The 27,140-nt window shown below is 42.1% G+C and overlaps 1 protein-coding gene across 3 annotated transcripts; it reads left to right on the top strand.

Moving 5' to 3' along the window:
• The first annotated feature begins 5,472 nt into the window (after positions 1-5,472).
• Positions 5,473-26,919, top strand: CD53 (CD53 molecule). Of its 3 annotated transcripts, XM_078154967.1 has the most exons (10): positions 5,473-5,634; positions 12,886-12,980; positions 15,832-15,904; positions 17,741-17,820; positions 18,766-18,954; positions 20,753-20,827; positions 21,387-21,482; positions 22,412-22,492; positions 24,499-24,582; positions 24,894-25,704. In XM_078154967.1, exons 4-10 carry the CDS (start codon positions 17,758-17,760, stop codon positions 24,966-24,968), a joined length of 663 nt encoding a protein of 220 aa, XP_078011093.1. In that variant the 5' UTR covers positions 5,473-5,634; positions 12,886-12,980; positions 15,832-15,904; positions 17,741-17,757; the 3' UTR covers positions 24,969-25,704. The 3 variants fall into 3 exon arrangements, with proteins under 3 accessions (XP_078011093.1, XP_078011092.1, XP_020856989.1); XM_078154966.1 differs by lacking the exon at positions 15,832-15,904 and having other exon boundaries at positions 5,476-5,634; XM_021001330.2 differs by lacking the exons at positions 15,832-15,904; positions 24,894-25,704 and adding an exon at positions 25,711-26,919 and having other exon boundaries at positions 5,485-5,634.
• The last annotated feature ends 221 nt before the right edge of the window (positions 26,920-27,140 follow it).

Here is a 27,140-nt window from a genome sequence, read left to right as displayed (position 1 = left end):
TTTTATAAAGAAAGAGAGGAAAACCAAATTGTGTATATCAAAAAATGAAAAGAAAGAATTTAAAAGATGAAAGAAATAAAGGAAATTATAAAAAACTATTTTGCTCAAGTACATACTAATAAAACTAATAACTAAGAGAAAATAGATGAACACTTAAAAAATATAAAATAGATTAACAAAAGAAGAAATAGACTATTTCAATGACAAATATCAGAAAAACAAATTACAAAAACCATAAATGAACTGCCCCCCAAAAAAAATCCCAGTCCCAGATGGATTTACAAATGAATTCTAACATTCAAAGAACAAATCATTTCAATTCTACACAAACTGTAGTGTAAGAAAAGAAAATATCCTTCTGATCCCTTTCTATGATACAAATTTGGTCTTGATATCTCAATCAGGGAGACACAAGGTAGAGAAAGAAAACTATAGACCAATATTCCTAAAGAACATAGATACCAAAACTTTAAATAAAATATTAGCAAGCAGGCTACAACAAAAGATTAGAAAGATTATATACCCTGTTTACATTGGATTTATATTAAGAATGCAGGGCTGATTCAACAAAAGAAAAACTATAAATATAATAAACTTTGTTAATACAAGTAATAAAGCTATATGGTTATACTAATAGATGCTGAAATGGCTTTTGACTGAATCTACATCCATTTTTATTTATTTTTAATTAACTAATTAATTTTTAGTTTGCAACATTCACTTCCATAAGATTTTGAGTTCCAAATTTTCTCCCCCTACTTTCCCTCCCTTCTACCCCAAGACAGCGTGCAATATGATATAGGCTCTCTATATACATTCATATTAAACATATTTTCACATTAGTCATGTTGTAAAGAAGAATTCGAACCAATGGGAGGAACCACATGAAAGAAGAAACAAAAAAGAGAGAGAGAGAGAGAGAGAGAGAGAGAGAGAGAGAGAGAGAGAGCAAATAGTATGCTTCAATCTGCATTCAGACTCCACAGTTCTTTTTCTGGATGTGGATAGCATTTTCCATCATGAATCTTTTGGAGTTGTCTTTGATCCTTGCATTGATAAGAAGAGCTAAGTCTATCAAAGTTTGTCACCACACAATGTTGCTGTTACTCTGTACAATGTTCTCCTGGTTCTGCTCACTTCACTCAGCATCAGTTCTTTCATAAGTCATTCAGCATAAGTCTTTCCAGGTTTTTCTGAAGTCTGCTTGCTCATCATTTCTTACAGCATGATAGAATTCCATTACATTCATATAGCACTACTTGTTCAGCCATTCCCCAATTGACTGGCATTCCCTCAATTTCCAATTTTTTGCCACCAAAAAAAAAAATAGTTGCTATAAATATTTTTGTACATGTGGTTCAATCTTGAGAGAATAATGTTGGTATCCCAAGCTCTGGGGTTCCCCAATTATAGTTGTTGTTTGACAGTCAGTAGCAAATTTCCCTCCTGTCCTGGTGTAAAACTCACATGTCAAAGTGCTCTGGGTTCTGCAGAGGGAACAATTATGTTCCATGTATGGACTTCCAGGGAGAAATGGGTATTTAAAACAGTAAAGATTCTTGGTAATTGGCACTGCACCCTGATCATTTTCTTGATTATTTTCTGGAGAAAATGAGAACACTTAACCTGTTGAGCTTCTCAGGAATCATGACTATAGTCTCATGGGTCTTCCAGACTTAGCCATACACTTCCTCCCTCATGTTCCCCTTTCTTATCACTCTTCCTCTTTCCTATCTACTTTCCCTACTCCTAAGCCTACCATCTCTCTCTTTAAAAATCTGATGCTAGCTGATGACCTCACTCTCTCCCTTCCTCCAAAGTCCACCTATTCCAAGCAGACTTCTGCGAATCAGTGGAATAACCTAGTAAACTGCCAACCCATGGCAACCCAAATACCAGTCAAACCAAATACAGCTTGCAAGATGTTCTGTAAGAGTAATAGTGATGTCAGATCAGGAATATTTTTTTTTCAACAAAAAGCTTAACAGGGAGAAGTATGCATCTCGGGGAAGACTTAGGAGGGAGCAGAGACCTTTAGCTTGGAGAAGCAAAAACTTAAGGGAGGTAGCATGATTATGTCTTCAAGTATTTAACGGGATTTCACAAGTAATACAGAATATACTTATTCTGCTTGGTCTCAGAAGGAAAAGGTAGGATCAATAAGGGAAGTTATAAAAAATGAGTTTCTGCTCAATACAAGGAAGAGCTTCTTAATAATTAGCTGTCCAAAAATGGGAAGAACTGCTTTGAGAGGTGGTGAGTTCCTTATTACTGAAGGTCTTTGAGGGTAGCTGAATAACTTGTTGGGGGTTAATGCTTTCAGATTGAAGCTGAACTACATGACCTCTGAGATCTCTTCCAACTCCAACAATCTCCAAGTCCCCCAGGGCTGGGGTTTTATACCAATGGAACCCAAAAATGGAAACATGGAATCTGAGATCATAGAAAGAACCTTACAGATAATTTAGTTTAACCCTTTGCCTGATGGATGAATCACCCCTAAGTATTTATAGAGCACTACACAAAGTAAATAACTAGCAGGGAGTAGGAGAAAGGAATATTGTAAAAGGAGCTTAGAATCCTCAAATGGGGCAATGTCCCTAAATACCCCAGTATAGTGCTGGCCCCAATGCCATAGCCTGAGATGCAGCCTGATTCTAATCAAACCACTAGGTAGCACTGGTCCTTAGGTAAAGTTGTAAGGCAGGCAAAGGATGGACAGAACTGGTACAAAACTTGGATTCAGGAGATCTGGAGTAGAGTCAGATACCAGCCTGCAACTGAAAAGATGGGGACCTCAGACAAAGGCCTTATATTACCCTGGGGTCAGGCCTTAGGAGCCAGAATGATTTGGACTTCAGGCCTAGTGCCACCCAACCAGGGCCTCATATACCACACCTAGATTTGAAAAGATTGTTATTTCAAGCAAAGGCCAATACTACCCACGGAAGGCCTCGTATGCCATACCAGGACTAGAATCAGAAACTAGGACCTCAAGCCTAGAATGTGCCTTCAGTCCTAGGATAAAGACTTCTGACCCAAATCTCCACTGCCATTACCCCTAGCTCTCCAACGTTTGAAGAGGGAATCTCTATAGCAAGGCCACCCTTGGACATCACAGACCCTCAGAAGACGGAGTCCCTAACAACTTCCTGAGTCCTATGGCTAGTAAATTCACACTTCCTGCTCCCCTAATCCCTATGATTCAGTGTCTCCATCTTCTCTACCAAAAACAACTCTCCCCTACTACCTCTTTCACACTCTTATCCCTTTCAGTTCAATCCTATAACTCCCCAGTCCCTTTCTTCCTCTGACCTCCCCTTTCACTGTGCTCTCTGTACTCTCAGCCCCACCCTCCACTTGATAATAAACAGAGTTCCCATTATCTTAGAACTCTTCTTGTCACTCCATTTTCTTTACTTGTGCCCTCCATCAAATTCTTTTCTGTCTGCTCTAGGAGCTTGTCCCATCATCCATCATCCATCATTCCCTCTTTCTCTCTTATCTTCAATCTCTTCTTTACCCAACTAGCTACAAAAAATGTTCAGTCCTTAAAAAAAATCCTTAACTTTGTCATCTTCTCACACTGTCTTATATCTCTCCTCTCTTTTATTGCAAAATTCCTAGAATCATCCATACTATTTCTTCCATCTCCTCACCAGCCACTCACTTCTCAACCTTTTGCAATATTGATTTAATCTCCACCACTCAGCTGAAATTGCATACTTCACCCTTACTCGTGATCTTTTAGTTGCTAAATCCAACGTCCCCTTGTTAGTGCATTTCATTTACTTCCTAGCAACTTTTGACACTATTGGATAACCATACATCCTCTCTTCTCCTTTGTCTCCTTTCATACTATTTTGGTTCTCCTCCTATATCTTCTAACTCTCTGACTAGTCCTCAATTTCCTTTACTAATTTATCCTCCATCCCCTGATCCCTTCATGTAGGGGTCTTCAGCCCAGTACTTATGGCCCTCCACAACAAAGCTGCAATCTCCCTTTCCATGTCTAACTCTGACCCTGCCATTCCTTGGGCATTTACTTACACATTAAAATGCATCATTCTATTTTTTTTAATTTCTAGGTGTCTGCTTCCCAAATGTCTCTGGTCGGTTAAGCCTAGGTAATGTGTTAATGGTTGTCAGTATTTTAATAGGGGCCTTCACTGCCTTAACTCAAAGGAGTATTTCTAATTTCTGGCCTTGGGAAAGAAAAAATTTGGAGCGAGACAGATGGCTAGCTAAAGAGTCCTGGAAATTGGAAACCATTCAAAAGCCTTTCCCAACTGGAGGGATTCTGGGAAGGTCAGACAAATTGTGATGCAAATGTGCCCTCCTGGCATACTCCTGCTTAGAAGTCAAGTAACATGCCAGGCATCATACAACTAGCAAGTGGTTGAGGTGGGATTTGAACCTTGGGCTTTCTGATTACACAGCTAACCCACACTGTTTTGATTCATACAGTTAATGAATATCAGTCACTTGCCTGGTAGAGGCAGAGTCCTGGTAGGGGAGAGAGCAATGACTCTCTAAATGTGCCAAGTGGCTTTTTTACCCTCTTTTCTCAAACCTGAAATGTACCTTGACTTTTGTCTTGTCACTGGACTTCATTGACTATGGAAGAGAGAGTGAGGCTAAAAACTTTGTGCAAACTCTGCCTCACTTAAATCCAATTGATAGGCAAGTCAAGACATCACCCTCATGATGTCATTGGTCCTCTTCAAAAACCAAAGGACCACTAACAATAAACCTAAAACTGCAATGAATGTAATCAAGTGAGAAAGTCCTTGAGGGGTCAGACAAAAACATGTTATTTTAAGGTACATTTGCATAGGTGGTACAGGGATGGAGTGCTGGGTCTAGAGTCAGGAAGATCTGAGTTCAAATGCAGCCTCAGACATTTCCTAGTTGTGTGACCCTAGGTAAGTCACTCAACCTCCATCTGCCTCAGTTTCCTCAACTGTAAAATGGGGATAATAATAGCACCTACCTCCAGGTGGTTGTGAGGATCAAATGATATTTGCAAAGCACTTAGCACAGTGCCTACTAGACATGCTTAATAAATACTTGTTCAAGAACTCTTCCTATAATATCCCTATGACTGCTGCAAGCATTGTTCGTACTATGCAGATGAAGAAACAGAGGCCCAGAGAAATTAAACAACTGGCTTGGGATCACACTGGTAAGTGTCTGTGCCAGATTCAAAAGGAGATCCCCTGACTCTAAATCTCAGGTCTGTTATACCCTGAAACCAGACTAAGCCTGCATAGTCATCCAATGATTGAAGAGGGATCCTCTATGGCAGTGTGTGTGTGTGTGTGTGTGTGTGTGTGTGTGTGTATGTGCACATGTGCATGTGGAAGAAAGGGAGGACTTAGGAAAAAAAAGAATTTTTAAAGGTCACCATGAAATGTTACTCTTTCCATAGCCAAGGGTGGGTGGATTCAAAGTCACTTCCTCTCCTTTCTGGCCTCAACTTCCTGTCATCTCAACAATTCTGTGAAGGGCCTCACTTCCCTTTTTTCACTAACAGCATCGGAAATCAGCTTCATTGGGGTCCCAGCCTCCACCCCAGGGAAGGGGCACTGAACTCTGTCAGAAGAACACCAAGACTGAAGTTGCCCAGGAACGGTAAGATTTATCCTTTTTTTCTAGACTGCAATTAATCCTACTGTGAAGCCAAGGCCTTTTTTTTTTTTAATTAAGGGTTACTTAGCCTAGGCTTCAAGGGACTATTTGTTTATCATATCTTCAAAACTCCTTGGAGGAAGGCCCCTGTAGCCAAACTTGAGAGTCCAGCCTCAATGGACTTAGAATTAACCAGGCTCCCATTAGCTGATCTTCTAATTAAGAGATAACAGAATATTTCAGGGTCTGCACTGCATGTTGACAATTTCATGAGGTTTCTTTCCTAGTCCTGTCCAAAGAACTGGGGTATACCCTAAGAGAGACCAAAGCGATTCCCCAAGATTCCAAACTTTGAGAGACTCTATTACCCTGAATGTGAGAGTAGAGAACAGGAGGGTTTTAGGAAGGTTAGTGATCAATAAATCTCCCTTCAGGTCCAGTGTATGTAATCTGCACACATTTTCCTCTGTGATTTGGGAAATGTTCAGAAGCCAGAATTAGTGACTTATAGAGATTTCAGACAGACTGCCAAAAGCAAGATTTTTTTTACCAGCTCTAAAGAGTACAGTTCTCACAGGGCACGTCTAAACCTATGCCCCCTCAGGTTCTCAGGAACTAGAGAGGGTACATGGGATCAAAAGATATATTTAGGGTGCCGGTGACTGATGTTCATAAAATGCAGGAACGAAGCAGCGTGGCTTAGAGTACCAGTGCTTTAGCCCTGTAATCAGAAAGACCTGGGGGCAGATCTTGCCTTCTTGCTGGCTCTATGACTCTTGGCATATCACTTAACTGCTAAGCCCCCATTTTAGACAGATTTCAAGGTGGCAGGGGGGCAGGGGCAGGAGCAGGGGCAAGCATGGACAGGGCTCTTGGTCTTGAGAGAAGCCCAGTATTGGAGTCAGGAAGACCTAGGTTCAGGTCCCACTTCTGACACACATTAGCTATGTGACCATTAGCAAGTCATTTAATCTTTCAGTGCCTCAGAGAATTAGGTCTGCAGTCATTACATGGGTTGCCACCTCCATTGGTAAAAGGAGTTTCCATACTGGAAGTTCTAACAACTGATGAAATTACAGGTTTGGATTTTAAAAAATATATAAAACAAATCAATTAACTCTAATAAATTTTTTAAAATTCTAGATTGAACATCCATTAAAATTCTCCTAATAATAGCTAGCATTTATATAGCACTTTACAAAGATTACCTCATTTATTCTTACAACAACCCTATAGGATAGAAGCTATTATTAACCTTGTTTTACAGATGAAGAAACTGAGGCAAGCAGAGGCTGCTTTCCCAGGGCCATGTAGCTAGTGAGGATCTCAGACAGGATTTGAATTCAGGCCTTCCTGACTCCAAGTCCAACACTCTCTCCATTCTACAATCTAGCTGCCTCTAGGTGATGCCTCATTGAGGTACAATGTATACCAGATTCTCTAAGGCTATGCCAGCTGAGCAAAATCCCTGGCAGCCTTACCAAACTGGAAATATAGGCTCAGGGATGAATTTTGCATTTGTCTATCAACTGAGGAACTGCCTGGTGACTTTCAGAGAGGCTCACTGCCAGAAGTTTGACTACTGGGTGATTATTTCTTGGCCATAAGTCATGAAAGCCATCGAATAAATTGTAATGTGCTTGTGTCCTCTTGTCATGAAGGGATTATTCACATTGATGGAATCTCGAATGTCTGAATCATGGAAACAACTACACGTTTAAACAATTTCTATCTCATGCCCCCAAACTGATAACTACATAACAGGCATGCACCAATGGAGGGCAATCCATTACCAAACAGGTCTCCTTCTTGCTGGGTTCTGTCTTACTACAGCACCACTACACTTGTTGCAAATTTGCCTTTTCTCCTTGGTAAAGAAGCTACAAAGATCCAATCTGATTATTCCCAGTGCAGGTAGAGAAGGGTTGAGGGTACAGAGTTGAAAACTACTTGGTGGATTCAAGACCAAACCTTACCCAGTATAGAAAGATTAGGAAAGGAGGTGGGAGGGGGACGTTACACAGAGACCGATCTCAATCTAGAAGGCGTTGGAGTGGAAGCTCAGGAAATGCGTGTGAACAGATAATCTTTTAAAAATGAACAGAATAGGGGCAGCTAGGTGGCACAGTGGATACAGCACTGGCCCTGGAGTCAGGAGGACCTGAGTTCAAATCCGGCCTCAGACATTTGATACTTACTAGCTGTGTGACTCTGGGCAAGTCACTTTAACCCCATTGCCTAGCCCAAAACAAGCAAACAAACAAAAATGAACAGAATAGACAGGATTTATTGGATATGTTCTATCTGAAGGGTAGTTCTGTGGTTAAAGAATGGAATACATAGCAAATAAGAAACTAAGGAATTGAATAAAAGCAGAATTTTGGCTGCTAACTGACCTGGACCATTTCATTTTCTCTGCCTGGAAATGAATCTGAACTCTTAAAACTGTGCTTTAAAGATAGTGAAGACCAAATAGCCAAATGTGATGATTTTTGTATCAGGGTCAGATCCAACTTAGTGTACAATGAAAGGTAACCTCACAGAGTGGTCAGTCACTTCTTGGACTCTCCTCTGACCCCAGAAGCCACATTAAAAAAGGTGGAAAGGTCAGTATGTCAGAATGACAAAAGCAGTGGATTGGGAATCAGAGCATCTAGGGCTGTTAGGTTTTTTTTTTTAATCCCTGTTCTGCCCCTTACTATGAGACTTTAGGCAAGTCCCTTAACCTCTCCAAGCCTCAAACAGAAATTGTTTAAACATCTACTTGTTTCCATAGTTCAGAGATTCGAGATTCCACTGATGTGAATAATCTGTTCATGGACAAGAGGACACAAGCACACTACAATTTATTCGATGGCCAAGAAATAATCATCCAGGAGCCAAACTTCCGGCAATGAGCCTCTCTGAAAGTCGCTAGGCAGTTCCTCAGTTGATAGACACACACAAAAGGCTAGACTAGACTTCTCTAAGGTTCCTTCCGGTTCTGACTGGAAGGAGGTTTGCCCTCCTCAATCAGTGGCCCACAATCCAGACCCTTCTTGAAGCCTTTTCTCCTTTTGAAACTCACCTGCTCCATGAGCCATTCTTTGGATCTAAGGAGAAGGTCTTCTTCCTACAGTGGGAGAGGGTGGGACTGAGAAGTAGAGACTGTGCCAAGGTAAAGAAGACCAGGCCTTCCCTCCCATTTCTTCCCTTCAGTTCAATTTCTTTTTGGTTTAGCAAAAGTAAAAGGGTAGATTTGCTGTGAGTTTATATAACACTCACTCTTACAGTTTCTTACAGGAAATAGCAGCCACCTGTGGTTTGACTGTTACTCTAAAGTTAGTCAGTCAACAAAAATACACTTATCAAGTACTCACAAAGTACACCACCCTGTACCAGGACCTTTGAGAAACTGAGTAAAGAGGACATGGTCCCTGCTTTTGGGGAACTCCCAGCTTAATAAGGGAGCACCAGAAACAGACACAAGGCATAGATGATTATAGTAGTAACTCAGTTGTACATAGAACTTTACAAATAACAATTCTTCAAATGCTTGAAAGCAGTTATCATGTGCCCTTAAAGAGATCGGAAATTAAATGTCATAGACTGGGAACAGAAATCAGATCAAACCTGGAATAAAAAGTTTAGGAAGGGGACTAATGAGCAATGTCTGGGAAGGCAGACTGGAGCCAGCTTGTGAAAGGTTATAAATTCCAAATAGAGACATTTGTATTTTATTGTAGTAGCAATAAGAAATCAGCAGATCTTAAGCAGGAGAGTGAATGAAAAAGCATTTGTGCCAAGCACTGTACTAAAGGTTGGGGGATGAAAGTACAAAATGAGGAGAGTCCCTACCCTCAAAGCTTAGAGGAGCATTAAGGGGTAAGGCACTTTGGGTTGGATAGTTACACAGATAGTGAGGGACGAATAGGGCACTGGATTGACATTCTCTATCCAAGAACAATAGCAGAGTTGATTTGATCATGGTTCCTGGTTCCAGAACTAGAAATTGGGGCTGGAAGGGGAAGGAAAGGGTATGATGCTGGTGTGCAAAGGGAGGCAGTTGGTGCCAGTGGGAACAGTGAGACAGCCAATGAAGAGGATGAAATGAAGCACAGCCGGGCACTTTCATGAAACAGTCAAGAGAGAGGGGATCTGGGATGGAAGTTCCTCCAAGACATGGTCTTTTGTTTGACCAGTGAGGAGGCTGGCAAAGAGGTAGTGGAGGAGAGGAGAAAGGGGCATGGTCACTCAGTCAGCATGCATTTACTGAGCTTCTCTTCTATGTCTAAGCACTGGGGATACCAAGAAAGATAAGACAGTCTCTGCCCTAAAGGACCCTCCAGTCTAATGAGAAGATAACATGCAAACAACTATGTAGAAACAAAATATATACAGGATAAATTGGAGATAATCAACAGAAGGAAGGCACAATCAGGAAAGGTTTTTTGAAGAAAATAGGATTTTAGCTAGAAGTTGAAAAGCCAGAAGGTAGAGATGAGAAGAGTAAGAATCCCAAGCATAGGGAGAGTCAATGAAAATCCATAGTCAGGATGGAATTAGGAGGTTCTGAGTTCAAATCTGGCCTCACACACTTACTAGCTGTGTGACCCTGAGCAAGTCACTTAACCCTGATTGCCTTAAAAAACAAAGAAATTTTTTTTAAAAATGCAGTCAAGACATGGAGTATGTTATTTGAGAAACAGCAAGGATCATTGTCACTGTTACACAGAGGAGAGTAAAGTATAAAAAGACCAGAAAGTTAAATGGGGTCCAGGTAGTCCTTTACTATCTGGCTTTGAATGCCAAACAGATTTTGTATTTGATCCTGGAGGCAAAAGGGGCCACTGGAGTTTACTGAACAGAAGAATGGCACGGTCAGATGAAGAAGAGCACTTTGGCCTCGACAGCTGAGTGGAGAACGGCCTGGAGGGCAGAGGGACTTGAAGCAGGGAGTCTATCTGCAGCCTAGAGTTACTCCGCTGGGGTGGTGGCAGTGGCACAGGAGAGAAGGGGGTAAATGCAACAGATGTGATAGAGGTAAAATCAGCAAAAGACACTGAGAAGGTAGGAGCGGAGCCGAGACAATGCACAGTCGAGAAAACCTAGAGAGAAGAGAATAACAAGGATAAGAGGGTGAGGGGCAGCACCAGAAAGGGGAAAGAGGGCAGGAAGGATGAAGACCGAAAAAAAAGTCATGAGATTTGGCCATTAAGAAATCACCGGTGACTTTGAAGAGAGAAGTTTCAGTTGAATGAGGTCAGAAGCCAGACTATAGCAAACAAGGAAAAGAGTGAGAGGAAGTGGAGGTATTAATTACAGGCAACATTCTCAAGTTTAGCCACAAGAGGAGATTAGAGCAGTGGATAGAGCACTGGGCCTGGAGTTAGGAAGGCCTGAGTTCAAATCCAGCCTTAGGCACTTGACACTTACTAGGTGTGTGACCTTGGGCAAGTCATTTATCCTTTGCCTCAGTTTCCTCAACTATCAGATGAGGATAATAATAGCACCTACCTCCTAGGAGTTTTGAGGATCAGCACTTAGTACAGTGCCTGGCATACAGTAAGTGCTGTATTAACGCTAGCTATTATTATAATCATCCTCACTAAACTCGTTGCTGTTGTTAGCTACTGGGGATAGATGGACCGAGTGAGGTTTTTGAGGATGACATTTTATAGGGAGTAGGGAAGCAGTCGGCAGACAAGGACAGAATGACAGAGGGAGCAGTCTGCTAGAGAAGACGAGCTGGAATGGGATCACCTGTGCATGTAGAGGGCTTTGTCTTTGCGAGGCGGTGGCTTCACTTTTGTCTTCATGTGAGACAGTGGGAGAAGGCATCTGGGTGACATGAGGGGGAGAGGAGGAGAGAAGGGAGAGCTTTTTACCAAGAACTCTTGATGAATAACCTTGTTTTTTTTCCATGAAGCTTCTCAGCTGAGAGGGTGCAGGGAGGAGGAGCTGTGGAAAATTTGGGGAGGGTTGTAAAGATTTAGAAGAGCTGCTGTAGAGAGTGGGATAGTGGATTCATAAGGGAGGTGTAAAAGAATGGCCTCACTGTAGCAAGGGCCCAGCTGAAGTGCTGAAGCATAAATCTGTGGTGTGTTGTCAGAATGATTTCATGATTTTATCCAGCTTTGTTGAGCGGCACATGTGTGGTGGTGGGAGTCATCCAAGGCTGAGGCTCGGTCCCTGATATAATAAAGAGGAAAGGGGTTCAAGAAGATGCTGTAAAATTGAACTGGGTCAAGATAGAGAAGTGAAGAGACTGTAGCCAGTGCAAGGGCCTTGGAAAGAAGTGAAGGGATAAAGGGACTGGACAAAGAACAGGGTTTGGTGTTTTAATGGAATGACAAATGAATCAGATATGTGGATTTGAGAATTTATGAACATGAAAGTGGCACATTTGCAGGTGATGGCAAGATCAAGAGTATGACCATCTTTAGATGTGTGTGGCTGAGGTGGGGTTAAGGAGGAGACCACGTGAAATGAGGAAGTTGAAGGAATTGTGAGATTAGGGTGCTGATGGAATATTGATATGTATTTTCGAGACCTCTAGCATATCCCTAGCAGGAATGGAATAGGAGGCAGACTGAACCAGGCATGAAACCCAGTGAGGAAAGGAGAATGTTATGGAAGTCAATAAACAGTAGCTCCCAGAATTTTGACTGGGTGGTAAATATGGATGAAGTGAACCTCAAAAGAGGAGAGGTTGCTTGGGCAAGGAGACGGAGGGGGAGCCTGGAGTCAGCCATGGAGAGAAAGGAATGTTTCAACTCCTCCACTCTGACCAGTGACTCAGGGAATGAGGAAAAGTGTAACCACTGTGTAGACACCTTGTACAGACATAATTATTTGCATGTTGTCTCTTCCACATTTGAATGTGAACTTCTTGAGAGGGGAGACTGTGGTTTTGCTTTCCTTTGTAACCTGAGCACTTAGCACCATGCCTGACACATAGCAAGCATTTAACCAATGCTTGTTTATTGACCTGACTGACTCAATGATCATCATTTCTTCATTTGTGGATGCTATGTCCCCCTCAATAAAGCCTAAGATCAAATTAGCTTTCTTGGCCACTCATTGTCACACTGTTAATTCATTTGGAGCTTTCAGACCACTGAAACCCCCAGCTCTATTTCAGATGAACTGCTGTCTTGACACCCCTCTCCCATTTTGTATTTGTGAAGTTGATTTTTTTGAACCCAAGTATACAACTTTACATCTAGCCACATTAAATTTTATCTTAATATTTAATTTGTTCCACTCTTCCAGCCTCTTAATCGTCTTGGATCCTGTCATCCAATATATTTACCATCTCTCCCAGATTCGTGTCACCTGAAAATTTGATAAGCACATCATTCGTCCAAGTAAGTCACTGATAAAAATGTTAAAATAGCACAAAGGACTGGAATTGTTTCTCTTGGCATCCCAAGACTTGAGCTTCTCATCCCTCTTGGGCTACCATAACATCCTACCTATTCTTTCTCTGAACTTTTTGAAATTTATTGCCAACCTTTGCCCAGGTTTGCTCTCTTTTTCTATCATGAATTCTAAGGTGGAGCAATCTGCTTCCCACAAAGTTGCCATCATTCCTTCTTTGATAGGCAGTTCCTTTCTGTTAGTCAGAATTAGCTTTAGAATAGCTTCTCCCTTCCTCAATTTATCTACTTTTGAAAGAACGAAATTAAAGCTGGCCAAAAATCTATCAGCTTATCTGCTTTTGGCATAGAGTGCCAGAAGATGTCCAAAAACTTAAAGTGAAACATAACCTCTGTAGCAAGTTTGTGATTTCTTGATGAAACATCTCTTTCCTCTGAGTGAGCACAGAACAGTATTTTTGTTTGTTTGTTTGTTTGTTTGTTTCTCTTTCCATTGAGCTTAAATTCTCTCCATCTTGCTTCCTCTCTCTGGTCCCTAGATCTCCTTATATATGTCTTCTTGTTTCTTGATGTCTCATGAAGTCACGTGCTTACATTTGCCCAATGCTACTTTTTAAGGAATTATTTTCTTTAGTAAGCTTTTGTGCCTCCTTTTTTTTTTTTGGCCAATTCTACTTTTTAGGGAGTTTACTTCAGTGAATTTTTGTATCTCTTTTTCCATTTGGCCAGTTCTGCTTTTCAGGGAATTCTTCTCTTCATTGGATTTTTTTGCCTCTTTTACCATTTAGCTTATTCTGGTTTTTAAGGTGTTATTTTCTTCAGTCCTTTTTGTGCCTCCTTTACTAAAGTATTGATTATTTTTTCATGATTTTCTTGCATCACTATCATGTATCTGCCCAATTTTTCCTCTACCTCATTTACTTGATTTTTAAAACCCTTTTTGAGATCTTCTACGGCCCAAGACCAGTTTATATTTTTCTTTGAGGCTTTGGATATAGCAGTTTTGACTTTGTGTTTTGATCTTCCCTGTCAACATAGTAACTTTCTGTGGTCAGGATCTTTTTTTTTCTGTTGTTCGCTCATTTTTTTCCAGCCTATTTCTTGACCTTTAATTCTGTGCTAAAGTGGGGCTCCTCTTCTGGGGTGGAAGGGGCACTGTCCTAAGATTCAGGGGTTTTGTGCAGCTGCTTTCAGAGATAATTCTGGAGACCTACAAGTTTTCGGGTTTTCAAGGCTTCATGATCTAGGGAGAGGTAGGCTCATTCCTCTCCTGGCCTGTGTACTGGCCCATGAGAGATCATAAACACTCTTTTCGGCACTGCAACTGTAACCAGAGTCCCTGTTCCACTGTGGCCACAAGTTCTGGAGTGCTGGTGTTCGTCCTTGCTCTGGGACTGAGACCCGAGACTTCGACAGAGACCCAGTATGGGCAGTGCAGCTGAGTCGTGCCCCTGGTGCCAACAAAGGGACCCTTGGAACCTCCTTCTGACCAGTCGTTCAACCTCTGTACCATCTGTGGGCTGAGAGGTTTGGAAGATGCCGCTGCTGCCACTGATTCAATCAGCCCCAAAGCTTCCTGCTAGTATGCTGGGGCCCAGTCTCAGCTGGTGCAGCCTGTGCTGAACTGTGCTCCACTCTCACCTCAGCGAGACCGACCTTTCCTACTGACCTTCTATGTTGTCTTGGTCTGGAAAATTGTTTCACCCCCTCCTTTTGTGGGTTCTGCTGCTCCAGAATTTGTTTTGAGATGATATTTAAAGTTGTTTGGAGGGGAAATGTGGGAGAGCTCAGGTGAGTCCCTGCCTTTTCATGACATCTTGGCTCCACCTCTCCATAAGTATGTAATTAAGTATAACATAAGTATGCATCACTTCTTCACCACCTCTTCCCTTTAAGATATTCTGCTCCTTTTGAATAGGGTATATTCTTCCAGAGCCACATTCAAATAATAAGTTCCATCTCACCAAGTTTCAGTGATATCTATAAAAGTTGGAAATTTTAATCCACCTTGCTTATTACCTACATTTTATGCATGTGTGTATATAAACTTAAGGCTATATGTCTCTGGCTTCACTTACTTTTAGCAACCCCTATCAGCTAGGAAATTCTGAGCACCTTGCACACTTCATGATGTAAGCAATTGGTACAGCTTTACTGGCCATTCAGTGAGCACTAAGTCCAACTCAGCTCCTTTGGTCCCAGTGGAGATATTCCATACTGACAGACGCCCTCCACAAATATATGGAGGTACCTTGCCAGCCTGTCCATTTCTTTGTCTCAGTCCAGCCAAAAGCAATTGTCTCATAATGTGGTCACATTGTTCTGTCCCTGGCCAAACATGACATACTTCATTTCTATTATATTCTCCAGGCTTCAATTTTGTGAAGGTTTCCTTCAAATAAGGGCTTCCTCTAACCAGTAAAGAGTAGGGCAATTAGTGTTTACTGCTGACTTCTGGGATCATAATCATAGTATCAGAGCATATAAAGCAGGAAGGGATATTTGGGATCTTTTAGGCCAGCTCCCTCATTTTAGTGATGAGCAAACTGAAGGCCAGAGAAATGAGACGTCTCATCTAAGGTCACACAGATAGTAAACACCAGAGCTGGAATTCAGATTCTGATTCCAAATTCTGTGCCTATAATGAAGGCTTAAGATAGTAACCCTATCCTAATATTAAAGCCCCCTCTACACTGAAGAGGTTCCTAAGCCTATCTCAATAGCTTCTTTCTTACATTTTTTCTCTTCTGCAAATTATTGGGAATCTCTATTTCTACACTTCTTTCACTGACAGCTGCTACTTCATAATCTCTAGCAATGCTTTCCTGGTTCTTTCTAGTAATATCATTCATTCCCATGTGAATCACCAGACATGCTGGTTTGACAAGTCTTTGGAGGCTCTCCATCATATTGTGAGTACATATGCCCTAGGCAAATAGCCAGTGTCCCTACTATTGATATCACATCAACAAAAAGCTGCCTTGGCATTACTCAGAAAAAACTAACCAACTGCCACTATTTATCATTTCTTCCTCTGTCCCCTCCTGGGTGATCTGTCTTCTGATAGTACCTATAGATCCATGTTAGTACTCATTTGGGCAAATGAAGCTGCTGTTTTGGAGCAGGAAGCCCTGTGGGACTGTGCCAGCCTGGGTATGAGAGTGGGGTGGGAGGCTTGTGGTAACATGAGAGCGAAGTAGAGAGGATAAGGGTAGCTAAAAAGTAGGAGGGCAGAGACAATCTTAGCCACTTTGATGTGGAGGGAAGGAATCAGAGTTTGTTGGCTGGTTTTATGTATCTGCATCTAAGGACTTTCAAAGAACCAGGTGGTAGAACCTATCACCTTCTTCCCAGACTTGTCTACCCTCTTTATTTCTCCATTCTCCACCAAACCTCCCATGTGAGTATGGGGACACCCAAATTTGTGGCCCTATAGCAAACACCCTGATTCACTGGGCTGAGCATACAGTAGAGTATTTGTTGAAAGGATGATGGGTTTCCAAGCACCTAAATTCAGAAGCCTGGTTTTGTTTGGTTTGGTTTTGAGAGTAATTCTTATTGCTGTATTCCCAACTAAGGGTTACATGGGTGTACAGCCTAGAGAAAAGAAGACTTGGTAAGGAGAGGACAGAACATGATATCTATCTTTAAATATATGAAAGATTGTCATTGGAAAAGGGATCAGAATTGTTCTGCTTTGGCTAAGGTGGCAGAACAGAGGAAGAAGTTACAGAGTCAGTTTGGCTGGGCATGGTGATAGTCACCCATAAACCCAACTGCCAGGAAGGCTGAGACTGGCAGATCTCTCTTGAGCTGCAGTGGGCTGTGCTGGTCACACTAAGTTCAGCAACAACATGATCAGCCCCTAGAGATGTGGTGCCACCACATCTAAGAAAGGTCAAAATGGCCTAGGTTACAAATGGAATAGGCCAAAGCCTCCATCTTGATTAACAGTGGTATTGAGACCTTGAGTAGCTCCTATTCTTCTAACCTGGGTGAGATGAGAAGACATAGTCTTTAAAAAAAAATCAGATTGACTATATAAAGAGTTTCTTATGATAATAATTAGAGTTGCCCAAAGACAGAACAGGCTAACTTGGAAGGTAGTGAGTCCCCTGTCACTAAAGTTAAGGATATAACATACGGAATTCATGCTTTTGGGTAAGAGTTAAACTAGAAAATTCTGAGATTTCCTTGCAATCCTATTATTCTCTGAGTCTAAATGCATTGTGACATGTCCTTGATTTCAGGGGCTTGGAGAACCTGGAAGTTAGGAGATACTTATGAACTAGACTGATAACTCAGGTCCAAGGAAGATTTATCTCTCTGGAATAGATTCCTCAGTATCAGGAAATTGAATATCCCAAAGTACATAAAGCCATTCTATAGAGCTGAGGTTCCTTTGTTCCCTGCACTTGGCCACCATGCCTCAGCTTCCTTGTTCTTCCATCTTTGAAGCCTATTTGTCCCATCAGTGAGTTCCTCTTAGAATGTACATTTTGAGGAAGGGCCCAGACCAGTCATCCTTCGTTCCTTGTACTTCACCATTATGCCCCACAGGTACTCCCTTCCCCCTTTCAGCTCCCTTTTCTGTGTTGTCTTCCCACCTTAGAATGTTAAGCTTCTTGAGGGTAGAGAGTGCCTTTCTTTTTGCTTGGTCTGTAACACGGTGCCTGGCACATACTAAGCCTTTAGTAAATGTTTGTTGATTATTTGATTGATTCTTCCTCCCAATTTCCCTACTCTAGGGCAAGACCGCCCCAGCATGGGCATGAGTAGCTTGAAAGTGCTGAAATATGTGGTATTTTTCTTCAACCTACTGTTCTGGGTAAGCATTATTGGTTGGGTTGGCTTCCTTTTGTAAAGTGACTCTGCTTCACTCCTCTCTCATCATCCTGAAAAAAAAAAAAAGCTCTAAATATTCCACCCAGCATACCAGTAATTCATAAAGAGAGAGACAGAGACAGAGACAGAGAGACAGAGACAGAGATTGAGAGAGAGCAGTTTTCCCCACCTCTTTCCCCTCCATGCCACAATGTAGCCCCCAAATCAGTAAAGGTGTTAATAATTGGATCACCCCACGATCTCAAAAGACTTGGAGAATTAATCCCATTTCCCTTCACTTCTGCTACTCTAATTCTGCTATGGGACACAGCTTAAGAGCCACAGACTCAGGAATGAAATCCTTGGTAGGAACCATTCCCCCTTGAATGAGTGACTGAAAGCAAAAGTAAGTCATCCAGTCCTGAAAGGTTTCACTGTGTTAGACTCAGTGATCAAAGCCCAAAGAGACTTGAACATAGTCTTTGTGTGGGAAGCTACTTGGTACCTTGGGTTCTCAAAATGTCTACATAGTAGGAAGAGCTAGATGAGGAGTTTTCTACCTTTGCTTGTCTCAAATCAAGGTGTCTAAAGGAAGACATCATAGGGGGTACTTCAAGGAGAGTGAATTTGCAGTTCTAGGAAAGCCAGTATCTGGAAATGGAGGGGTTTTATGGGGATCAAGCCTGCCCTGCTCTCTAGGATGTTTTGGATGGATGTTGGGTAAAAACTTTCACCTGAAAAGTTTCTCTCAATCCTCCTTTCTCTCGATGCTCCATCCCCTCTAGCATGTGAGAGGCTGAGGCCTTGGAGTCACTAACCAGATCCTTGGTGGCAAGAACACCTTGGGGGCACAAGGGTAGCTCTAGGCTCCAGTCAAGAGAGAGCCTAAGAAGATCACTGGTGGCCATCCCCTTGTCCTCAAGGGTATCTCTGCTCTTGCTTGTTTCAGGTCTGTGGCTGTACCATTTTGGGCTTTGGGATCTATTTCCTGATCAAAAATAGTTTTGGAGCCCTGTTCTACACTCTTCCCTCCCTCACCGTGGGCAATGTTGTCATCATTGTAGGATCCATCATCATGGTGGTTGCCTTCCTTGGATGCATGGGCTCAATTAAGGAAAACAAGTGCCTTCTCATGTCGGTGAGTATCAGCCATGGGGGACTGATGTCATGTGGAATAATTGAGATGCTTCTTAGGGTTCAATAAATGGATATGGGGAGTCTGGCCAGGCTTAAATACTTTTAGAAAGCATCTGAGATACTATTCTAAGTCAGAAATGTGGCCTACCTGAATGCTGACATTACCAGCAACCTCGAAGTAGGAGATGTAGTTCTAGAGACATGGAGTCCTTTACTAATCTTCTATACATCTGTCATCCACAAATATGCCTAAACCCCTCTTGACCCTCTTTATATTTTCAGCTTATATTACTTCTTTGGGTAATGAATCCCAAATATTTACTGTTGTAAATGATTTACTGTTGTCTAAGGTTAAATATTTCCTTTTCTTTATTTTTTTCCCCCAAGTTTCAAGGGGCCACTGTGTGTTCTAGCATTTCAGGATTTGGCATATGAATCTAGGTTCATCCTAAGATGAACGTTCATTTTATAAGCCTTACTGACATCCCCTCTCTGCAAGTCTTTCCAGACTGAAGAAACTTTGTCTTTTTAACCTAGCTTTATATGGGCAGCTAGGTGGCACAGTGAATAGAGCTCCAAGCCTGAAGTCAGAAAAACTCAACTTCCTGAGTTCAAATCCAGCCTCAGATACTTACTAGCTGTGTGACCCTGGGCAAGTCATTTAATCCCATTTGTCTCAGTTCCTTATCTGTAAAATGAGCTGGAAAAGAAAATGGCAGACTATTCCAGTATAAAACTGAAATAGCTGAACAAAAAAATTATATGGAGACTTTCCTTGCCCTATTCAGGAAGCTGGATCGAGGTCAGTACTTGTGATAGAGAACCTAGCGTCCTTTGGACATTGTGATTCTGCTCGTTTGGTAGGGAAGAATTTTCTGTCCCATATGTCTTAATATCCGCCCTTTACTATGGGCAATCAGTTTTATATAATTGTTCATTTTTATTATTGTGCCCCTAGGGCCTGGCACATAGTAATTAGGTATTTAATAAAGACTTTTTGACTGATTTAGTATACCAGTAAGGTTTAATAAAAGAATTCCTGGTAGTGATCAGCTATTTCACCCTCTAGATACGACTAGGAGCTCCCTGAGAACAGACTGTAGTTCTTTCTCTATCTCCCCACACAGAACACTGTGCACAGGGACCACTCAAACCATGGTGTGAAGCAACTGGCTAAAATTGCCTAATTATCCTGTGCTTCCTCTGAGATCTGTTATTCAACCAGTCATTCCACCCCCTGCCAAGTCTTTGACTACAGCCATGCATGGGAGAGAGGATAGAAATTCCTGTTCTTCAGAGCTCCTGGTCCAATAAAGAGTTCTCATTCTCTCCCCCCCCTCTCCCCCTTTTCTCTGTCTCAATCACATACACACAAGCTCATATGAGAGACACAAAACCTCCCCAAATGTAGAGAAATACAAATCAGCCGCATCTAACTAGTCAGCATGATTGGTTTGTTAATTCAACACTCCCGGTGTGAACAACATAAGGTCCCTGCCTTCAAGATGGAATATGGGACAAACACAAAGAAATAGCTAAATAAATGTACAGCTTGAGATGAACAAAAGTGTGCACATAAACACTGACTGGGCGGGACAGAGTGGATCAATACAGGGTTAAATAAATGCACATAGGGAAAGATAGTTCATGGAATGACTAGATCTTAAAATCATCAATCTCAGAGTGTGAAGGGATGTCGGGCATCCTCTTGCCCAATCCACCGCTAAGAACAACATGTCCTACTGGTGCTGGTGCCATCTTGTCCCCAAAAGTGACCTTGTTCTCTCTTTTCCTGGTAGTTCTTTGTCCTGCTCCTGTTCATCCTTTTGATTGAGGTGACCATGGCCATCCTGCTCTTTGTGTATGAACAGAAGGTATGTAATGGGGAATGCTATCCTCTGCATCATTTATAACATGGAAATATCTTGATTTTTGTGTGTATGAAGTAAATAGTCATGCCGAGGTTTTTGGGTCCTGGATTTCCATAAGCTGATTGATATCAGTCATCCTTCTGAGCATGCAGGAGCAATTATCATCTAGCATCTGCTGAAAACAATCTCAACTGTCAATGCTAATGCAGTTACATAAGTCTGTGTGACAGGATTGAATAGTTTTTCCTGGAAATAAAATGACATGACCCAAAGACCAGTACCTCAATGCCTAAACTGCTTTAATATTTTGGTCACTTTTTAAAAATCTTTTTAAACTAAAGCCTCTTAACTAACTGCCAGTAAATCAAATATACTCAAGACATACACTCTACTCTCTTATCTTTGGCATTCTCTCTAGCTCTGGAAAGAAAGATTACAGGGGAAGTAGAAGTAAAATGGAAAGAAAACATTTGCCTAAACTAGGCTCCAACTTTGTCCCCTAAAAAACTCTTTCAATGATCTAACTTCTGCTTCCTGATATCTTCCCTTCTGGATCACTTAGATAGATGATTATGTGGCCAATGACCTGAGCCAGAGTATCCAACGCTACAACTCTGATAACAACACCAAGACGGCATGGGATGGAATCCAGAAGTATGTAAGTCAAGTCTACATCATCTCCGGGCAGGTTTGCTTGAGCAGTGGGGCCCAAGGCAGGAGACTATGGACTGAAGCACTCTGAGTTGGCACACTGGAGACTTGGGAAAAGAGCCTCACTGGTATTCACTTCTCTCCACTTTCTGTCCACCCCAACTCTCAGAACGGCCTGAGGCTTGCTTCCTGGAATTAGGAGATCATAGTACTTCTCTTAGCATATAGTTGCATGATATTGTACAGAGAATAATGGACTTGGAGTCATGAAGACCTGGTTTGAATCCTACCTTTGACAAAGATTAGCTGTGTGACTATGGGCAAGTCAGTCATTCTGAGATTTAACCTCTTTGAGCTTCTAATTTATATCTGTAAAATGGAGATAATACCTGCAGTACCCACCTCACAGGACTGTTGTGATGGTTATGTGAGATAATATCCACATAAAATATTTTGTGAACTTTAAAGAACTATGGGAACACTAGCTATTGTTGTTGTTATTGTTTCTAGATTTGGCCTGTGTTTATCTGAAAATGGAACACAGGAATTCAATGTTAAGATCCTGCCCTGCCACACCTAGGTATATCCCATGTATGATGATCAATGCCTACTCTCTGGTCCTGTCTGATATTGATCAGGACAGCAGGCAGCTGTCAAGAATGATGGTGGAACTGAGCCAAAGGCAAGGGCAGGAGCAATGTTTAAGGCAGACCACGTCTGCCCTATCCCCTGAGTCGAACCCATGACCCAGCCCATGAGCCTGACCATGACCAATGTCAGTCAGAATCCCTTTATTAGCCCAGACAGCCAGTGGCCAACTTCTCTGGAGGCAGGCTCCAAAGCTTTATCTTTCTCTCTAAGGAACGGGGTTTAGTCATTTATATTTCTTAAGCCACTAACTCCTTACAAATGACCTTCTTTGGGTTTGTATTTCAGCTAGAGTGTTGTGGTGTAAATGGCACAAGCGACTGGAATGGCCACCCCCCAGTATCTTGCCCCACTGATCCAAATACTCAGGTAATCCAGGCGATGACTATCCTGTTTGTTTCTTTTGCGAAAAGCATGATTGCTTTGGAAACTGTCAAGTAATGTGAGGTTACAATGTTCCAAGCTAGAGACAGAAGACTTTAGGTAAAGGGGCATAACAGGGGACGAACAGACCTATGATATTACCAGTTAGCTAAATGAAGCAGAAGATTAATAATAGACCTACTCAGTGTTGGTGCTAGAGTGATGGAAAGACCTGAGGTACACAGCTAGGCCCCTTTATCAGTACTTTAATCAAAAGCAAGTCATTCAATCTCCTTACGCTTTGGTTTCTTCACTTATAAAGTTGGTTTACATGAACACACGAGGTGCTTAATAAATGCTTGTGACACAAGACTGTGGTAAGTAAAGTGCTTTGTAAACCTTAAGGTGCTTTATAAATATGAATTATCATTGTCATTAGTGATGATGATTGACAGACTGCACGGCATGATGGGTAAGCATGCTGGATTTGGAGTGAGGAAGCCCTGAGTTCATATCCCACCTCTGACATTTACTAGCATTGTGACCACAGACATGTAATTTAATTTCTCTGAGCTTTAGACAGTCCTCTAAAACTACATGTTCGAGGTGAATTTACATCAGCCTCATCCACAAAATCACAGATTCTTGACCTATTGAAATGACAAAAATAATAAAATTAGAAGGAAAAGATTGGTCTGAAGAGGAACGGGGCTTTGTCTCAACACTTCTGAGCCTATAGTATGACCTCTCCTGTTCAGAAGTAGGAGTCAAGGGATAGACCAAAGTAAGGCCCCCCCTTAGACCTCCTCCACAACCACCTTTCAGTGAAGGGGGAATCCAAGTTTGGTTCGTGTCTTCCTGAAGATTCCAATATGCAATTATGAGGCAGGTTGGCAAACTGTGTTCCCACTAGAGTTGTCTTGGACCTGCAGAAGGAGCATACTTCCCACCCACCCTCTGCCCAGATCAGAATGCAGCATTTCCCCAGGATAACTTCCTTCCTCCCACTGTCCTACCACTCCCAAGGCAGTAAGAGAGTCTCTAATCTTTTCTGGCCTTTGGGACAGGCTGAGACGCTTTCCACCCCATGCTTCAGTTTCTCTATCCAATCTAGTCCAAGCTAAGAAACTTCAAACCTACTATGTGTGAGACACTGGAAATACAAAGACAAAACAGACAAGAATATGCCTGATTATTTGTAAAACAGAAGGTCTCAGGAAAACTCAGGAAACTCAGGAGAGAATCTCAAAAGGAGGCAGAACTTGTGCTGAATCTTGAAGGAAAGGAGGAATTCTAAGAGGTTGAGGTAAGAAGGGAAGACATCCCAGGAGTGGGACACAGCTTACACAAAGGTGCAGTGGTGGTAGATGAGAAAAACCAAGGAGGTCAGTTTGGCTGGAATACAGGGTGCATGAAAGGGTGTGGGTGAAGAAACCCCAAGAGACAGGCTGGAGTTAGCCTGGGAAGGTCAGGGCTTTAAATCACAAAGCTGAGTTTTTCTTTTATCCCAGAAACAAAAGGAAGCCAGGGGATGATGTGCTATCTTATACTTTGGGAAGATGACTTTGGTATTTGTATGGAGGACAGACAGGAGAAGGGAAAGATCAGGAGTCCCTTGTTGCAGTAGTCTAGGCAAGAAGTGACAGGGGAGAAAAACACGTGTGTTTCATAGGTAAGGGAAAGTGTGACGGTTCTTCCAGACAGCTGCAAAACCAGCTACCATAATGATATCCTTATTTTTGACACGAAGCAGAGTGTAGAGAAAAGGAAGCTGGTTTTGGAGCTCAGAAGCTTTAGGTTCAAGTTTGCCTCTGACACGTACTGGCTGAGTGACCCTACTAGCTGAATCACTCAATTTCCTAAGGCTCTAAACAACTCTCTAGGACTTTCAAGTTGCAGAGAAAAGTGCTGACCTGCATTGGTAGAATGAGTTTCCTGATATGGGAGTATCCTATGTCACTGAAATCATAAGCCCTGTCCCCATCATTATTTTTATCTTCTGTTTTTCCTAGGGATGCTACATGAAAGCAAAAATATGGTTTCATTCAAATTTCTTGTATATTGGAATTCTTATCATCAGTGTATGTGTCATCCAGGTAAGAATTCTAACTATTTCCAGGACAAGTCTAAATGAAACCTCGCTGTATCATTCTGCTATCTATCTCTTAGCTCACTCCAATTTTCCCCAGTTTAGGAAGTGGGGAAAATCAGAGCAAGTACCAGATCCTCCCGCCCACCAGCCAGACACCAAGAAACCTGGTTGTTGACTTGGTCTCTGGCAATTTCAGAACAGGGATCAGCTGGGTAACCTGTCCTTCCTAGTCCTCAGGTGTTCTGAGCCAAATAAGTCGTCCAACCAAAAGCCCCTGCACTGAGCCTTCGTTCCACCTCTGCTCTGACAATACAGGTTGTTGGCGTTGAAGAGTTCTGTGGTCCAAATCCAGGGGCCTCCTTCAAAGTCTTGAGAGGCATTCTGGTGTAGTGCATAGGATAATGGACTTGAAGTCAAGAAGACCTGGTCAAATCTCCCTGCCTCTTAGACACTCATTAGTTGTGTGACCCTACACAAGTCACTTGATATCTCTTTTTCACTTAATCTCAGCTTCTTCAACTGTAAAATGAGAAGTTTGGACCCAGTGATTTCGAAGTCCTTTCCAGGTCTAAAGCTATGATTGCAGGATCTTGATTTGCCTCTCTAAGAAGAGGGATTCTCACACTCAGAGAGAAAAAAAGCAAAAATAATTGTAACCAACTTCTTCAATCTATTTTTCTCACTGTGGGAAACACTTGAAATGAATTTATGCTTCAGTAGCCCATTCTTTTCATGTGAGGCACCAACCTTTCCCTTTTCAACCCCACGTGTGATTGTTGGGGCTGAGATCATTTCATGAAGTTCTCAAGGGAGACCAGGTTTTTTTATCTTGCAATTGGAGAGGTGGGTAAGGAAGGCTCACCAGACAAGATATCAAATTCAGGGTTTGCTTTGAGGGCCATCTACGTAACCTCAGATTCTGTATGACACTACGGGCACATAAAATATGTCCTATCCTATGGAGCCCCTCTTTTCCTTTTCCGTAAGCCTCTCACACCTAGCTGGGAGAAAAGACCCACTTAGGACAGCAGAAATGATAGAGTGGGGCTGGTGTTCCTCGGGTTCATCATGAAGTGTGTACAAGAAAGATGGCTCATTCCAGGCAGACCTCAGTTTTGACCTATCCTCTCAGGTGCTGGGGATGTCCTTTGCATTGACCCTGAACTGCCAGATTGAGAAAAACAGCCAATCTCTTGGGATATGACCGGAGCTATCCGGTTGGAGAGAGGGACATCACAACCATGGAAACATGCTTCACCGCTGGAAACCCTTCTCTAATTCTTCCTTATGGACATGAATCCTTCAATTATCACTTTCCTGAATTGGCTACTTAGCTCTCCAGTTGCCTTTTCTCTTGGCCTTGCTTTGCCTCATCCTCTAACCTAAGTAGTTGGTGAAGCATTTGTTGGAGGTCACTGTGAATAAAGCTCTCATTCCTCCCACCACATCCCTTAAGGTAGTAACACAAGTACCAATGCCTAGGAGGGCTTTGCAGATGCTGAAGGCCAAGAGAGCCTCTGAAGCTAACAGTCCAAGCTGACTCGTTTGTTCAACATTTCAAACCAATGTTGACTCATTCATTCAAGCATATATTAAGCACTGACTATATGCCAGACACTGTGCTAGGCACTGGGGGTACAAAGGTTCAAAGCATCAGTTTGGTATCTGGATGTGAATTGCCTGGCCCTATTCTAAGCAGAACAAAAGGAGGGAGTCTGAAATGTCCCAGGCTTTCTCCATCTTTCTCCTAAATGCCCACCCAACTAATCCGAGCCCTCTACCTTCAATATTACCCAGCCTGTCCCAACCAGCCCCCAAATACTCCTTATCCCCTCACACCTAGGCCACTTTACCTAGGGTAAAGATTGAAGATGTTCAATGCAAGAATGCCTCGCTAGCTATCCAAACCCAGCCAAAGACAGTCTGAGCAGAGTTCCAGCACCAAATTCACCAGATCCTCATCATGACCATCTACTCCCCTTTGACTAGAGGGCCATAGCTGAGAAGGAAGATGCTGTGGGCTCTTATTCTGAGAGGGGAGGCTTTGCTTATGCTCAGTGCCCCCTTTTTAGAGGGCCATACTGACTTCCCCAAAATACTTCTGGAATAATTTGTTTGTTGTTTGATCATACTCTCACCAACCAGCCAATCAGTCCAATTCCTTTAGCAGAAAATGAGAATTTCAGTGGAGTGCATAGCTGGGGTGCAAAACCCATAATCCCTGCTAAAGTAATGTCAGCTATTACATCAAAAAATGATTTGTTGATATTTCTGTGTTTTGTCTATTAACTAAGGATTTCTTCATGTGTTTCCCCCATTGCAATAAATTAAACATTTCAAATTTTTGTTACTTTATTTTGACTTCTTGGAGTCCAGACCTTCCTGCCATTGAAAGTTGTTACGAAGGCTTCAATCTCAAAATCTTGGTTGAAGGCAGGCTAATTATTGAGGGAGGGAGGAGAGTGACGACTGAGGAGGGCAAACAGCATGAAAGGTTACAAACCAGATGCGGGTCAGATACAAGAATCTTTTAACGACAAGCTGTGAATCTGTATTTTAAAT

The sequence above is a fragment of the Phascolarctos cinereus genome, unplaced genomic scaffold (genome assembly GCF_003287225.1).
Source record: "Phascolarctos cinereus isolate Bilbo 61053 unplaced genomic scaffold, phaCin_HiC Scaffold_5;HRSCAF=322, whole genome shotgun sequence".
NCBI classification, from domain to species: domain Eukaryota; kingdom Metazoa; phylum Chordata; class Mammalia; order Diprotodontia; family Phascolarctidae; genus Phascolarctos; species Phascolarctos cinereus.
Note: the sequence above shows the minus strand (reverse complement) of the source record. Positions and strands in the feature narration are given on the sequence as shown.